The sequence below is a fragment of the Anolis sagrei genome, chromosome X, assembly GCF_037176765.1.
Source record: "Anolis sagrei isolate rAnoSag1 chromosome X, rAnoSag1.mat, whole genome shotgun sequence".
Taxonomy (NCBI): domain Eukaryota; kingdom Metazoa; phylum Chordata; class Lepidosauria; order Squamata; family Dactyloidae; genus Anolis; species Anolis sagrei.
Genome location: NC_090034.1, coordinates 92335282 through 92352091, shown reverse-complemented (window position 1 = coordinate 92352091; position 16810 = coordinate 92335282). Strand labels below are relative to the sequence as shown.

General features: G+C 40.7%; 2 protein-coding genes across 4 annotated transcripts in view; both read right to left on the bottom strand.

Annotated features, from left to right (window-relative positions):
- The window catches only part of LOC137094691 (protein NKG7-like), a 17756-nt gene extending 13960 nt beyond the window's left edge, over positions 1–3796 (bottom strand). Inside the window, exon 1 of one of the 2 annotated variants that reach the window (XM_067460722.1) lies at positions 3709–3796. In XM_067460722.1, the coding sequence (XP_067316823.1) occupies positions 3709–3722 (14 nt within the window). In that variant the 5' untranslated portion in view covers positions 3723–3796. Of the gene's footprint in view, positions 1–1147; positions 1209–3708 lie in introns of those variants that run through there. The other variant, XM_067460723.1, reaches the window with a different exon arrangement.
- On the bottom strand, positions 1908–16810 carry LOC132780260 (sulfotransferase 2A1-like). 2 transcript variants are annotated; one of them, XR_010908732.1, is made up of 8 exons: positions 16686–16810; positions 15405–15550; positions 12280–12488; positions 11798–11924; positions 10468–10562; positions 6471–6645; positions 2257–3835; positions 1908–2113 (listed from the first exon to the last, which is right to left on the bottom strand). XR_010908732.1 is itself a non-coding variant. In XM_067460721.1 (7 exons), the coding sequence occupies exons 1-7, from the start codon at positions 16712–16714 to the stop codon at positions 3726–3728; spliced, it is 891 nt and encodes a 296-aa protein (XP_067316822.1). In that variant the 5' UTR covers positions 16715–16810; the 3' UTR covers positions 1908–3725. The 2 variants fall into 2 exon arrangements, 1 of the variants encoding a protein (XP_067316822.1); XM_067460721.1 differs by having other exon boundaries at positions 1908–3835.

Here is a 16810-nt window from a genome sequence, read left to right as displayed (position 1 = left end):
TGTAGAAATTTGCCAATATAGTTCTGTGGGAGAATTACAATAGGAAAATCTTGGAAGGGGGGAAAAAGTACTCATCAAGGATTGGAGAAGAAAATTAGTCAAGTGTATCCAAATGGCCAAACTCTCCAAAGGCATAAGGGGAGGAAACAATGAAGAGTTTGCTAGAAAATGGAGACTTGTCTTTGGGTATTTAAAAAAGAAGACAAAAAGATATTTTGAAATAGCCACACGTGGAATCTATTAGTGTAATGATAAGGACATATTTTAGTTATATACTAGTTCCGTGGGCACTAGTGGTGCCCCCGGGGGCACATTGGCTTAAACTGCTGAGCTGCTAAACTTGCTGACCAAAAGCTCAGCGGTTCAATTCTGTGGAGTGAGGTGAGCTCCCACTGTTAGCCCCAGCTTCTGCCAACCTAACAGTTCGAAAACATGCAAAATGTAAGTAGATCAATAGGTACCACTTCAGCAGGAAGGTAACGGTGCTCCATGAAGTCATGGCAGCCACATGACCTTGGAGGAGTCTATGGACAATGCCGGCACTTTGGCTTAGAAATTGAGGTGAGCAACTGCCCCCCCCCCCCCCCCCCCCGCCGAGTCAGACACCACTAAACTTAATGTCAAGGGGAAACCTTTACCTTTACCTTAGTTCCATTTGGTGCGGTGTTGGGAGTCGTGTGTGGCGGTTCATGGGTGGGAACGGGATGGGGATGGGATTGGGGAAACAATATTTGTACTTTGATTGTTGAATATTGTTGTATTCTATTTTCACATAAGACAATAGAGATTATTTAAAGAGAGAGAAATGTAGTTTAACAAGGTCTTTAACCTTATTTGTCAAATAATGCTTGAGCCTCACCAAACTACAATACCCAGTATGTTATAGCACTGAACTGTGACAGATAAAGTGGCCGAACTGCATTAATTCTACAGTATGGATTTGACCCAAGAGGCTTCTTTTGCCTCACGTTCCGGCCAGGCAACAGCTGAACATGAGGTCTGCAATTATGAAGATATAGGTAATGCTTATGGGAGCGGGTGAGAATACTAATAAAACTCCTCAGTATCTTCAAATTCTCTATTTCAAAATCCATTTTTTAAAACTTAAGGAAGCCTTCATGAGCCCACAAGGTATTGCCATCCTTACCTGAATCTTCTGGCAGAAAGACCGCTTTGGAAAGAGGCTGCTGGGAACCAAAGAGTGTGATCTTTGCTGCTGGTCTGAGGTTTGCTGGCCCAGAGCCGTTGGTTTCAAAGAATTGAGACAGGAAGAGCTACCAAAACTGAGCTTATCTCTCTCTCTCTCTGGGCTATATGTTCATTCTCTCTTTAATCTGCCTCATCTGAATGTGCAACCCCCCCTTTCTCTACTGTATTTCCTGTGCCTAAGTCGCCCTCCTGTCATCTCACACTTTTCTAGTTGTTATGCCGCAGCATTTTTAACACAAATTCTTCCACTATCCTGGCCACATAGGTGTGATTTTTGTGGGGAAAAGCTATTTCCCACTAAAGCAGTGTTTCTCAACCTGGGGGTAGGGACCCTGTGGGGGTTGCGAGGTGGGTTTCAGAGGGGTCGCCAAAGACCATCAGAAAACACATATTTCTGATGGTCTTAGGAATCCCTTTGGCATAGTCATTTGGGTTCACAGTGCTTTATTCTTTTACCTTTTTATGCATCTTTTATAAGAAGTCGGTTTAATCTTGTTTCCTAGTGAAACTGAATTACTGGCCAGATCTACATTTCAGAATGCAGATTAATTGCATTGAACTACATTATATGGCAGTATAGACTCATCTAATCCAGCTCAATGCAGTTAGTCTGCATCCTGAAGCTGCATGACATAGCAGTGTAGAAGAAAAGACAATGGGACTGGGCAGAATGAGACAATGATCTTTAACAACAAAAATGAAATAAATGTTGTGATTTCAATTTTATTTAATCTGTGAATATCCAAGGTGATAATTAAACAGCTCTAGAGAGGTTGCTGGGCATCTTCTGCATGATTTCAATGGATGATATTGTCATTTGATTTGTACCCAGAGGCATCAGCCAGCATCTTTCTACAGCAGCAGCCCATGGCACATCAAGGAAGAGTGGGGCAGGATGAAAAAACTGGGTTTTGAGGAAGGAGAGATGGAAGACAAGGTGTAGATTTTCACATCCCATCTTTTGTTGCAGGATTTCAACAGTAGTTTCAATCTATGATATATCACTGATAAATGATGGAACCGTGCTAACCCTTTAGGCTTACTTACTTAGGCGATCCCTCGTAGTCCAAGGATGATGGTCCTCCAAGTTCGGTGTTCTGGCAGTGGGTCCATAGGTAACTGTGGAGCCCTATTCTTGATCTGCATCTTCTCCTGCAGTGAGGGCATTGGTTTGCAGGTGGAAGGCGGTCCCGGTCAGGGTTGGATTGATGCACCTTCCTCTTGGCATGTTTCTCTCTTTTGCCCTCCATTCATGCCTCTTCAAATTCTACAGCATTGCTGGTCACAGCTGACCTCCAACTGGAGTGCTCAAGGGCCAGGGCTTCCCAGTTCTCAGTGTTTATGCCAGAGTTTTTAAGGTTGGCTTTGAGCCTATCTTTAAATCTCTTTTCCTGCCCTTCAACATTCCGTTTTCCATTCTTGAGTTCATAATAGAGCAACTGCTTTGGGAGATGGTGGTCAGGCATCCGGACAACATGGCCAGTCCAAGTGGAGTTGATGGCGGAGGACCATCGCTTCAATGCTGGTGGTCTTTGCTTCTTCCAGCATGCTGACATTTGTTTGCTTGTATTCCCAAGAGATTTGCAGGATTTTCTGGAGGCAGCACTGATGGAATCGTTCCAGGAGTTGCATGTGACATCTGTAGACTGTCCATGTCTCGCAGGCGTGTAGCAGGGTTGGGAGGGCAATAGCTTTATAAACAAGCACCTTGGTATCCCTACAGATGTCCCGGTCCTCAAACACTCTGTGCTTCATTTGGAAAAATGCTGCACTCGCAGAGCTCAGGCGGTGTTGAATTTCAGTGTCAATGTTGACTTTTGTGAAGAGGTGGCTGCCAAGGTAGTGGAAATGGTCAACATTTTTTAATTTTACACCATTAAACTGTATTTCTGGTATTTGAAAGGGATTGGCTGGTGATTGCTGGAAGAGCACTTTGGTTTTCTCGATGTTTAATGACAGACCAAGCTTCTTGTATGCTTCTGCGAAGGTGTTTAGAGTGGCTTGTAGGTCTTCTTCTGAATGCACACAGATGACGTTGTCATCTGCATACTGGAGTTCTATAACAGATGTTGTTGTAACCTTGGTTTTGACATGATGGCAGCAGTATTGGACAGCAATGGCTCCCAAAGTGACCAATTTAAGGTGGAATCAGGTGTCAAACAGGGATGTGTTATTGCCCCAACTTCATTTTCCATCTTTATCGCTATGATATTTCATCTTGTTAATGGGAAGCTTCCCACCAGAGTGGAAATCATCTATCGGACAGATGGCAAGCTATTTAACCTCAGCAGACTGAAAGCCAAAACCCTTTAGGCTACACATTCAGAATATAGCACAGCATTAAACTTTAGGCTTTTCTACTATTCAAAGTATAGTGCCTCCTTCTGTTTGTTGACATCTTGGAGTAATTCTTCTACTACAAAAAAAAAATTTCAGTAGGTTTCTTATATTTACTATAATTATGTCCAAAACCTCGGAGAGATAGGACTCTTTGCATACAGAGCATCTGGCATTCTTCACTCCCATTGTAGGGTAGTTTTTATGTCCTGCATTTTCTCCTGATACACACGGTCAAAGTATTCATTCTGGGCCACCGTCAGGTGATTCTTCCAGTCACCAGAGATCCCTAGAACACCATAGAAGGGAAGAGTTAATACACATAGAACGTCAAATCAACACAGTGAAAAGAAGGCCCCTCTAATAGCCAGCCATAACAAAATGTCTAATTAGAATGTAGGTTTTGCATATGTTTATTGATATTATGATATAAGCCAAGGGATGGTTGGTTCTAGTTGTGTGGAGCTAGACCGAGCAGTTTAGGTCTCTGACAGGTAGTCAGAAGAAAAAGGTGGCTCTAGGTAGTGAGCCAAGTGTTTAATATTCAGTGTTGAGTAAATAAGAATAGGAGTATTTAACTGTGTAGTAGATTTCTAGCCTGGGTGCTAGAAGAAAGAGATTTCTAGTTGTTTTATTTATGACTTCAGTGTCAAACCTCAAGCAATAAAAGTGGGACTGAGGAAGGAAATGAAGTCTTAAAAGAAAAGAAATAACATTCAGGAGAGAGAATATAAGACATGGTTAAAAGTTTCACAGTAACAGTTTCATGTTTTCTGAAGATTTCAGTGTAGCGACAATAAGGATATAATGTGTAACCATCAAGCTGGTATGAACTTGAGAAACCTTTAAATAAATGTTGTTTCTGTTCAGTTCAAAATACTGAGAGTTGTGTCTACTTATTAAAGAAAAGGAACTCCAGGAAAGAGAAGACTGAAGATCTTGTGGAACTGAAGATGGTTTTATGGTACTGGGTTGCACATATTAAATAATAATAATAATAATAATCTTTATTTCTACCCCGCCACCATCTCCCCGATGGGAACTCGGAGCGGCTTACATGGGGCCAAGCCCGGACAACATAATACAGCAATAAAATCAAAACATATACAGCAAACAACAACAACATTATCAAAATAACATTAAGAGTGGTATAAACAGGTGTTTAAAAGTCATCTCTCTCTCATACAATCCTCAACCAAGCCTCATCTGATACACTGGCCATACCATTAAGTAAAGTGAGGGGAAAAACTATAAGGTGGTCATTGAGGAGAGGAGCTGTTAACTGATCACTTATGGGTCTTTCCCTTTGACTGGGATATCATCCAGGGCCATTGTCTACGTTTAAACTACTGCAACGCCCTCTACGTGGGGTTGCCTTTGAAGACGGCTCGGAAGCTCCAATTAGTCCAACGGTCGGCAGCCATGATACTAACAGGAGCGGAGCGCAGGGAGCATACAACTCCTCTGCTGCACCAGCTCCACTGGCTGCCGATTTGCTACCAGGCTCAATTCAAAGTGCTGGCGTTGGCCTTTAAAGCCCTAAACGGTTCTGGCCCAACCTACCTATCCGAACGTATCTCGGCCTATCAGCCCACCAGGACCGAAAGATCTTCTGGGGAAGCCCTGCTCTCTATCCCGCCTGCTTCACAGGTGCGGCTGGCGGGGACGAGAGACAGGGCCTTTTCTGTGGTGGCCCCTCGACTGTGGAACGCCCTTCCCATGGAGGTAAGATCAGCCCCCTCGCTGATGGTGTTCCGAAGAAGATTAAAAACCTGGATGTTCGAACAGGCATTTGGTTAATCAGTGCAATGAAGGTGACGATTACAGGAATGGTAATATGGACGACGAAACTGGATCACGACTTTAGTCATGAGATGCATTGGATTGTTATTGTAGTGTTAATATTGTGTATCACGCTCTGATGATTTTAAATTGTATATCGTGTATTGTTTTACCCTTGTTGTAAACCGCGTTGAGTCGCCTGTCAGGCTGAGAAACTGCGGTATACAAGCAAAGTAAATAAATAAATAAATAAATTGTCAATGTTGCTTTCTTTTCTTGACCTACAGCATCTCAACTAGATACCTTCAAACAATGAGGTCAGGAAAGCACGTTGCCTGCAAATGACCTCATGATGCAAGAGATCAAAGACCAATAGATTATACAACCTAGGGGGCATGGAAAGTGGGCACGTATTATATCTTATTTTTTCTCATGTTGCAACAAATCTTTGAATTGTAATACGTAATTGCATTAGGCAAGCAGTTTGAAAGAAGTCCAAAAGCAGTACCATGCCTGTCACATAGTATTCTCGGCACCCACAAAACTATACTTCAGGCTTCAGGTACAAAGTGGTACCTGTCCGAACGTATCTCCTTCTATGTCCCACCTCAGAGTTTAAGATCTTCAGGGGAGGCCCTGCTCTCAACCCTGCCTCTATCACAAGTGAGGCTGGTGGGGACGAGGGACAGGGCCTTCTTGGTGGTGGCCCCTCGCCTGTGGAATTCACTCCCTGGGAAAATTAGGTCATCAACATCCCTCCTCTCCTTCAGAAGGAAGCTGAAAACATGGATATGGGACCAGGCCTTGGGTAATCTGGCAGACTGACAAGATAATGATGACCAGAAATTGAAAAGGACTATGGTAATGCTGAATGGACTTACGGATATCAGAACTCGGTGAACGTTGGCCACTAGATTGGCTTTTAATTGTTATTGTTTTAATTGATTGTTTTAACTACTGTGGTTATTGCTGTTATGTAATTTATCTGTTGAATTGTTGGCATCGAATTGTGCCGGTGTAAGCCGCCCTGAGTCCCCCCTCGGGGGTTGAGATGGGCGGGGTAGAAGTGTCCGGAATAAATAAATAAATAAATCATGTCCCAGGCTTTGACAATGTTTAGTAAGCTTTAACTGTATATCTACCTTTCCTCATGAACTTTCCTGTGTTGTGATTGAAAAGTGGTGACTGAGTGAAGTTGGACATGTTGTTATCCTTCATCTTATGGAAAGAGGCATTTTCTACCACAGCGTTTATCTGCTGGCTATTCAGGTTCTTTCCAAGGATCTGAGAGAGCTTCTCCACATTGCCCCGTAGATTCTAAGGATAGCAAAAACAATTGAAAAAGAGTTGTAATCTTACATCTCAGACTGCATCTCCATGGGGATATTCATCTCTTGCCAAATGGTGAAAAGAGACAATTTTTACAGGGGGGCTTCAACTTAAGTGCAGCCAGGATGTATCTGATCTTTTCTGGTACTGATGGACAACTAAATCTGACAGAACTTCCCTCTCAGTCAAATGCACCCTCCCTGTCATTTGGTCACATGTTGTGCCTTAGTAAGGACTGCTCCCATGGATAACTGATCTCAGATGTAAAATCTTGAACTTCACAAGGAACGCCAATGTGTTGGATAAACATCTTGTAGTATTACATTTTGGAATATTCGGCATTTGTACTATTAAAATGTTATGGGTTAGTGCAGCATGAGTTTCTGGTAGAAACAGGAGTAATTGCCTTAAATGTACTATGTAAAGATCCCTTACCTTTCCAGCCTGGGTGGCAGGGCCTAGGAGAAGCAGGCCAGTTAGTTGCAGCTTTAGAAGGCCTGGCAGAGGGCAGCAGGAGCCATTTTAGTTTAGGGAAAGCACCATTTCAGAGAGGGGGAGTGGCCTAGGCCTGAGTCAGCCTTAGAACAGCCAGGATTGGTTTATTAAAGGGGGGCGGAGTTTAGACTGTTTGGAGGGAAAGAAGAGGGCTTTTTCAGTCAGTCTGTTAGAGATTAGTGTAGGAAGGTGGATTAGGAGTTCGTGTTAAGATAAGGCATTTCGCCTTAGGTTTGCCAGCAAAAGAAGCTGTAGCAAACTGGTATAGCTATTTAGGGAGAAATAGCTGGATTTGTAGTTAGCTAGGCCACAGTTGAGGGTAGCTAAGCTACAGTTGTATCTTGGCAGAGATTCAGATCCTGTCAAGTGTACTGTTTGTTTTTAAAGAGAAGAAAATCTCTGTGTTGTAACAAAGAAAGAACCATTTACTTGTAACCATTACGCTTTAAAAGACAAGAACATTTTCTCTGTAACAGCCAAGCTTATTTAACAGCATTCACTTCCTCTGTATTTTCAACAATAAACTTTTCTTGATTATTTTTAAAACTTAAAAAGCCTGAGTCAAGTGTACATTTGTGGATACAGTCCCTTTTCAACCTCAACTAGTTTTACTTTAAAGAAGACACAGTGCTTGGTGGTCTTTAAAAAGCCCTTTTCAATATTGTGCGCAGCTAGAGTGATCCTGTACATTATAGTTTATGGTGGCAGCGGAAGATAATTAGTGAGAGTTATCCCCTCAAGCATTATAGAGGTGCCAGTGAATTCTTTATATTGGAGGGACAGTTGGTGGGATCTGCTTTACCCCTGTCCAGCTGTCGTTTGCCATACACCTGTGCCTTTATATACTACATGACAAGGAACCCAAGAAATCCATCCAAGGATAAGAAAGATAGACTGTTAACACATACAGACAGGTAGTCCCCAAGATACATTTGTTCTTAAGTTGAATTTGTATGTAAGTTGGAACAGATTCTTTTCTTAAGCGTACCTTCATACACACACACACAAATACACAGTAAAGGTAAAGGTTTTCCTCTGACATTAAGTCCAGTCATGGGGTTGGTGCATTTCTAAGCTGAAGAGCTGGTGTTGTCCGTAGATACCTCCAAGGTCATGTGGCCAGCATGACAGCATAGAGCGCCATTACCTTCCTGCTGGAGCGGTACCTATTTATCTACTCACATTTGCATGTTTTCGAATTACTAGGTTGGCAGAAGCTGTAGCTGACAGCGGGAGCTCACGGCGCTCCCCAGATTCAAACCTGTGACCTTTTGGTCAACAAGTTTAGCAGCTCAGCGGTTTAATCCACTGTGCCATCAGGGGTCCACCCACACACACACACACATATCTGCAAGCTTTGGATAGCATAGGGAAGGGTTAACATCCCTGTGTTGTTTGTTTTGCTGTCTGTGTCCCTGTTCACTTTCAGTTCCTGTGAGAATTGGATTTTGAAAAAATGGGCTTGTTGTGGAAACAAGGATTGGTGATAAAGTTTCAGTGGAGACACCACCTTTGCCCCATGGTAACTCTTCCGGGAGTGAACTTCCCTTTCAAGAGATGTATTTCTCTCCTGTTGTATCACCTCCATTGTAACCAGGAGTCATTTGTAAGTGAGATGTTTGTAAATTGGGGACTGCCTGTACTTAATTACAGGAGCCCTTAAATTGGACTCTCAGAAGCGAAATGAGGGAAGCCTACATATACCCAGAGATACATATGCTTACATATGCTCAGAGATATTTTACATTGGTTGAATTCTTGAAAGTCAAAAGATGTTGATGCTTTGGAGCAGAGCATTCCAAAATATGTGTCACAATATAATAGTAATAATAATAATAATAATAATAATAATAATAATAATAGTAATAATAATAATCTTTATTTATACCCCGCTACCATCTCCTGAGGGACTCGGTGCGGCTTACATGAGGCCGAGCCCACAATACATCAATGATAAAAGCAATAACAACAATTAATACAGACAATAAATAAAAACTCATAACAAAAAATAAACAATAAAAAATAGCAGTAACACAACGACGTTTAAAACCTACGGCTGGGCCAAATGTAATAATTAAAATTTAAGAATAATGCTGAGCATGAACAGATGAAATATGAACTAGGATAGAGTTTTCAGAGAGGGATGGGGCGTGCAGACATTCCTAGATCAATAGTAAAGTGCATTTCGAGGACATATTGCTGCGAGTTTCCTTATTCTGGGAAGGCACACTAGAACAACCACGTTTTCAGGCTCCTCCTAAAGACTGCCAGGGTTGGGGCATGCCTGATGTCCTTGGGGAGTGAGTTCCAGAGTCGAGGGGCCACCACCAAGAAAGCCCTCTCCCTCGTCCCCACCAATCGCGCCTGCGATGGAGGTTGGAGAATGAGCAGGGCCTCTTCAGATAATCGAAGGGATCATGTGGGTTCGTACACAGAGATGCGGTCATGCAGGAAGGAGGTCACGCAACATAGTAGTGTGTCAGCTGCAGTGTGTAGGTGTGTTGCATGAACATAATGAGTCCGTGTGAAATAAGAAATAAATCATATATATTTAAAAATATAAATGAAAAGTTTTCATGAGTTATGTTGTGTCTACAAATTGCAGTGTTGTATGTAAGGTAAAGGTGAAAGTTTTCCCCGGACAGTCCAGTCATGTCTGACTCTGGGGATTGGTGCTCATCTCCACTTCTAAGCCGAAGAGTCAGTGTTGTTTGTAGATACCTCCAAGGTCATGTGGCCAGTATGACTACATGGAGCACCATTTTGTATGCATGTGTGTGTGTGTGCATATATCTATGTATCCATATCTCTTTTAAGAGGTTGGTTTCACCTCCATTTTGTTAATAAAATTGAATTACTGTGTCGCAAAATGATGTACGGTATTTCTAAACATGAAATGAAACTGAAATGAAACTTTATTTATAGCTCGCCCTATCTCCCCGAAGGGACTCAGGGTGGCTCACAACAAAATACACAACAGCAAACATTCAATGCCAACAATAATATATAAGCAAATCAATAAACAAATCAAGAACTACTCAATAAATTATAAACCAACATAAATGAAAAAGACATAACTTAAGTACTAAAATATTAACTCCTTAAAATGTCATTTAAAATCTCTAAAATTAGGCTAAAATTGTTGTGGGTGTGATTGAAAACAGTAGGTTACCAGGGTGGCTGCTAGCAACTCGATAAGATGCAAACAGATGTACTTAGTCCTCTCTGTAAGCTAAATTGCATAGATGTGTTTTAATAGCTTTTCGAAGGAAAGGAGGGAGGAGTAGAGTTGATATACCCAGAGCCATAACATACCTTCTGTAGGTCTTCATAGGTGAACAAGAAGAAGTTCGGTCTGTCTTTCAACTCCATCCAGCCTCTCACATGGTCAAACCAGGAACCATTTGCAACTGGAAAGCAAGAAAGAAGGTGGAATGCAAATATTTGAGAAGGTATTATAGTGCTGGGATGGAAAAGAAAATCTGTAATTTCTTTATGCCACTAGTGTAATGGAAGAGAATCAAAAGCCTGAGGACCTCTTCTTGCTTGTCAAGTACAGGAGTCTTGGCCACTGATTGTTTCCCTTGGGAGCTCTCAACAAACATATCCATCCCCCCAAATCCCTATCGTAACCAAAAGGAAGATGAGTTCTTGCCACATCTGCTTAGATATAGCAGCAATGACCTTTGGTGATCTCTTGATGTCATCCCAACACCATTCCGTTTCATCCCATTGAGAGTTGGTTTGGAGAAGGCCAAAGCTGCCAGACACCAGGGGCCCTTCTAAATCTCCCAGGCCTGGTAGTGCCCTTCACTCTCTTTCTCTCCAAAGAGGAGGGAAACCTTGAGAGAATTAGAGAGTGTTGCTTATAGAAGAAAATTAATTCATTGTATGTTTGATCCTGTCAGGGTTGTGGGCTGTTTAAAACTGTGGCACTTTGAAGAGTGGAGATGACTTCCCTAAATTCCCTAAACCCAACTCCACCTTTATCTTACCTTTTTGAAACCATATGCTGCTGACTGCCAGTGTTGCAAGTTATTTTAGTGTCCAATCGAAAGCAGAGCGCAAATGTATTCAAAGTAGTTTGCAACTTTGGCAGCTTTTAGGTAAAAAAGTAAAGGTTTTCCCCTGACATTAAGTCCAGTTGTGTCCAAATCTGAGGGTTGGTACTCATCTCCCTTTCTAAGCCGAAGAGCCGGAGTTGTCCATAGACACCTCCAAGGTCATGTGGTTGGCATGACTGCACGGAGCCCTGTTCCTTTCCACAGAAGTGGTACCTATTGATGTACTTACATTTGCATGTTTTTCAACTGCTAGGTTGGAAGAAGCTGGTGCTAACAGTGGGATATTAGCCTGCTCCCTGGATTCGAATCAGCAAATTTTCGGTCCCCAAGTTTAGGAGCTCAGCGTTGTAACCCACTGCGTTACCGGGAGCCCCTGACAACTTTTGGGGAGCATTAAAAGCAGGAATGGAAAAGGTTGTGTTCTGATAATTGTCAATTCTACATTCGTTCAAAGTCAAAATGAGAGTCAGACAAAAGTCACTGCCATGGGCCCTGCAGCTTGGGGGTTGACTTCCGCCTCTCATTATGAATTTGACTGCAACTGATGCTGATGGAAACAGCCTGCTTATCTCTTTTCTCACCATTCCCTCTCAGGAATTTTTCCAAGAATTCTTCCATAGCCCCAGGATCCTGGAAACCTTTAAAGAACTTGGAAAAGTGGTAGCTTGAAACTAGCACATCTTTAGGGTTACGCAAGACATAGATAATCTGTAAGGAACAGAAAGGTTACATTTAAGAGAGGAAGTATGTCCAGTGTTCATTTGGTGCATGGAATGATATGTGATTCAGTTTTGTGAAGTATAAAATATGTTTAATTTGTGCTGCTTTTTTGTTGTTGTTTCTTTTGACTACTTCATTTATTTGCTTTGCTTCTATACCGCTTTTCTCAGCCGAAATCTCCTGGAACCAGAACCATGATCAAAACATCATTCTGGAGTACCCTTTACGATTCTTTGTGGTTTAGTATATCATCTAACTTTAAACAGACAGTGTGAGTACAAAATTTGACACTTCCTTTTTGTGCTTTGAGACAAAGGGAACATTGATGGGTTTTTTTTCTTACCTTGGCCTTGGAGTGAATAAAAGATTTAGGGAACAGCTGGAATGGCAGGTGAGAAGCGAGAAGCCTGGGTGGAAGGTCTTTCAAGGCTTTTTGTTGGCAGCCATGAGCCTCAATCCATGGGCATCGATCCCATACTGGGGTACTGCGAACCCATGATGGATCCCCACCATGTTGGATCAAACCCAATATCTCCAGCATCCAGTTGGTACCTGAGGGGAGTCCAGTGGTCAAAAGCTATGCGCATCTTACCCAACACGTTCTGCTTAATTCCACACAACCTTACTTACCTTCATTTTCACATAATTAATTAGAATGAAACCTTTTATTTATAACTACTTATTTTGCAGATCTGTTTGACTATGGATATGAACTACTAGTCAACTTCTGTTTGACTTCTTGGTTATTTCTGAGATTCAAGAAGAGTCTTGGGCTAGCTGGTCTTTGTTCTCAATTTTTTAAAGCAGTATTGTATTCTACAGATGATTTGACAGAACTTAGTCTTTCCTTAATCACAGAGAGATCATAGACATGGAATCTGTCAACTAAAACAAATAGATTCCATGTATTATGGAGAATTGAATTTACAAATGCAGAAAATCTATCATATTAGTCATAAATCTCCATGTTTTAACAACAAAGGTGACACACTCTAAAGTCAAAAGGGGTTTATGATTCATTAAGCAGTCTGAAAATGTAATTTATTTTTTTCTGTTTTTATTTTCTTCTCCCCCTGCCCCCAACCCTTTGTTTCTTTCTTTCTTTTGTCCTGAACCCAGAATATTAGTAGCAGTTTGAGCACTGGACTAGACTACCAGAAAATCCATTCTGTTATGAGACAGCCTAACAATTAGCCAATGATTTCTTTATCTCTGTCACAAGATGAAACAACATTTCAAATTGTTGTTCAACATTTATTTATTCACTGTTCCTACTCACTTCATAGTCTCACTGCTCCTTCCTTTCTAATGCGCTCACAATCCTTCATTAATTAGAAAATTTTATTTACCGTATATACTCAAGTATAAGCTGAACCAAATATAAGCTGAGGCACCTAATATTACCACAAAAGAACTGGGAAAATGGATTGACTCGAGTAAAAGTTGAGGGTGGGAAATGCAGCAGCTACTGGTAAATTTCAAAATAAAATAGATACCAGCACAATTACATTAATTGAGGCATCCGTAGGTTAAAGATTTTTGAATATTTACATAAAACTGTCATTTAAGATAAGCCTGTCCAAATCTGATTAAGCCATTCTTCTAACCTTCTTCAATGTAAATGTGCTTACGGATCCTTCCAATAATATTAAAGAAGGTAAAATAATAAATGTAATAATAACAATAATAGCGTAAAATAATAAATGTAATAGTAACAACAGTAGTAAAGTAAAATAATAAATGTAATAATAATAGAGCAAAATGGTAAATGTAATAATAATAAGAATAAATAGTGTAAATAATAATAACTACTACAACAACAGAGTAAAATAATAAATAACCTTGACTCAATTGTAAACTGAGGGGGACTTTTTCAGCCTAAAAAGGTGCTGAAAAACTAGGCTTATACTTGAGTATATACAGTAATTCCTATTGCATTTGTAGAATGCTCTACAACAGTGGTTCTCAACCTGGGGTCCCCAGATGTTTTTCGCCTACAACTCCCAGAAATCCCAGCCAGTTTACCAGCTGTTAGGATTTCTGGGAGTTGAAGGCCAAAAACATCTGGGGACCCCAGGTTGAGAACCACTGCTCTACAAGCACAAATTCACTACATGGAAATCATTTTGTGGCAGGATATATTATGTGGGAAAAGAAAGCCAGCATGGTGTAGTGGATTAAATGTTGGACTAGGGCTCTGGGAGAACAAGGTTTAAACCCCACTCAACCACAAAACCCACTGATGGCAAGTCATGCTTTCTCTCTAATAACCTCCCTCTGAACAATTCTTGTCAAGAGAACCCAATGATAGGTTCATTTTAGTATCTCCATGAGTAAAAAAAAACCTGAAAAAACATAACACTCCAGTTGTACAGCATCAATTGAGGTGGCATCAATTTTGTTGTTGTTGAATGTGATTATGAGCGTCCCGTTGAAGTTAGCGACACTTTTGGAAAATGGCATTCATAACCATTTGGAGATCATAACCTTTTGGAAAAGTTAAATCTTTCAGAGAAGAGACAAAAATCCATTTGAGTAGAATCTTCTCATATGGTACACAACCAAATGTAATAAGCAAGGCAATGTCTTCAGTTGTTAGATTGAACCTATTGTCTCTGATCTGTTAGGAAAACAGAATATGCCAATGCACAACAATAGCAGAGTTTCAGAAGTGTTTTTCAGTGCTTCAAAACATACCTACTCTCCCATAAAATAACTAGTTTTATATCATGCACTCAAGAGACAAAAATGAAGATGGCTTTAGCAAAATAACTTATTTTGTCTACTCGCAACTTCATGTATTAAGCATAACATAGCTACATAGCTTATTAGTCCAGTTTCTGATATGTTTGAGATAATTTCTCAAATTAACACAACTGAGAAAGGGCATTTTCCTTACAAATATCAAGCAAATGTTTGCTCTTAGCAGTCCAAAATCTAAGAAGAATCTAAAATGGAGTCTGAGGTCTGAGCAGTCTCAGATCAGATCATGTGGTTTGCCGCCCTCCCACAACCGCTCAGGAAACATAGAGCAAAAGAAGTTTCATACGAGAACATACATACAAAACAGTAAGCAAACAGAATAATAGATTAACAAATTACTAGAGCAGGCTTGAAGTTGAAGTACTTTGGTCACATCATGAGGAGACAGGAAAGCCTAGAGAAGACAATTATGCTGGGGAAAGTGGAAGGCAAAAGGAAGAGGACCAAGGACAAGATGGATGGATGGCATCCTTGAAGTGACTGGACTGACCTTGAGGGAGTTGGGGGTGGTAACGGCCGACAGGGAGCTCTGGCGTGGGCTGGTCCATGAGGTCACGAAGAGTCGGAGACGACTGAACGAATGAACAACAAGAGCAGGCTTGAAGAAGGTTGCAATTTCCAACAAAAACAACATTCATTATCCTATAAAAAGGCCCCTATGCACGGTAAATATAAAGTACAAAAATGCTCAACTATATTACTGACCTGACTTTGGATATGTGACAGTCACAACATCGTCATCAAACAACTGGAATTCATTTTCCACATAATTCAGTAATTCCACTGAAGTTGCCACAGGGGTGAACAAGATCCCTTTATGAGTGAAATATGTCATATCTGGTTCGGACATGCTGAGAAAGGGGGAGGGAGGGAGAGAATAAGAGAGAGAGAATGAGAGAGAGAAAGAGAGAGAGAGATTGTGATGCAGCATTCAGGATATTTCCTTTTAAAAAATATTTTATTCAGGAACACATAATTCCAAGCATAGGGCCTCGTCACACTAGAGAAATAATCCACTTCAAATCTGGTTTCTGCCTCCTGCAGAATTCTGGGTTTTGTAGTTTAGGGAGGAGTCTTTATTATTATTTTATTTATTTCATTTATTTATACCCCGCCCTTCTCACCCCGGGGGGGGGGGGACTCAGGGCGGCTTACAGAGGAGGCACAATTAGATGCCTAAAACAATTAACAGCAATACAAAGTACAAAAAGCAATACAACAGTTAAAATTAAAACATCAGTGCATAATAAAATATTAAAACAATTATCAATCCTATCCAACCAAACCATGATATTTTAAGTTCAGCATGTTCTACATATATGTCCTACATATTTTCCCTCTTGCTTTAATTTTTTCCTCTTCTTCCTGATAGTTGAATAATAACATTTCTGACTTGTTCCAATATCTAGTTAACTTGTAGGCCTGTTATTCTTCCAAACTTTGTTAAATAAGCTTCAGTTTTCCCCACTGTTGCATTGGGTTTTCAACCATTAAAAGAATATCACCTGTGAATAAATTTATTCTACAATTTCCCTTAATTCCTATTCCTTTTATGTGAATATCTTCTATAATTATGTTAACTAATATTTCCAACATTACTGCAAACAAAATTGGGGAAAGGGGGCATCCCTATCTCGTACCTTGGGTTATACTTATTTTTTTTCTGTTAGGCCATCATTCAGCATTATTGAAGCACGATTTTTGAATACAGTTTGCCAATTAAACTTCAATATCTTTCTCCAAATCCAAATTTATCCAAGATCATTTTTAAAGCAGGCCAAGATACACTATATACACTAAATATATTTAAAGCTAATAAGCCAGCTGCTAAGGCATTTGTCTCAGGTTAGATGTTCCAGGGAACTCCTTGAACACTGAAGGCATTTTTGAATGAAAGAAGATACCTTTGGTGCGAATTCAATGGACCACAGGCACCTGAGAATTTTATTCCTAAAAAACACAGACCCTCAAAAACTCTCTACTCACCTCAGAATGTGTTTGCCAGCCAGTCTCATGCACTTCCATCCACTGCTTTGATCTTTGGTCTCCCCTTTTATTCTATTCCATGAGCTTGCCAACTGATCATTAAACTTTAACCAATGAAAAATATA

Coding starts and splice junctions, on each gene's coding strand:
- LOC132780260 (XM_067460721.1), bottom strand. CDS start 16,714: ATGAGACTGGCTGGCAAACACATTCTGAG. Junction 15,551..16,685: donor GCTGGCAAACACATTCTGAG/GTGAGTAGAGAG, acceptor CCCCTTTCTCAG/CATGTCCGAACCAGATATGA. Junction 10,563..11,797: donor AAAATTCCTGAGAGGGAATG/GTGAGAAAAGAG, acceptor CTTGCTTTCCAG/TTGCAAATGGTTCCTGGTTT.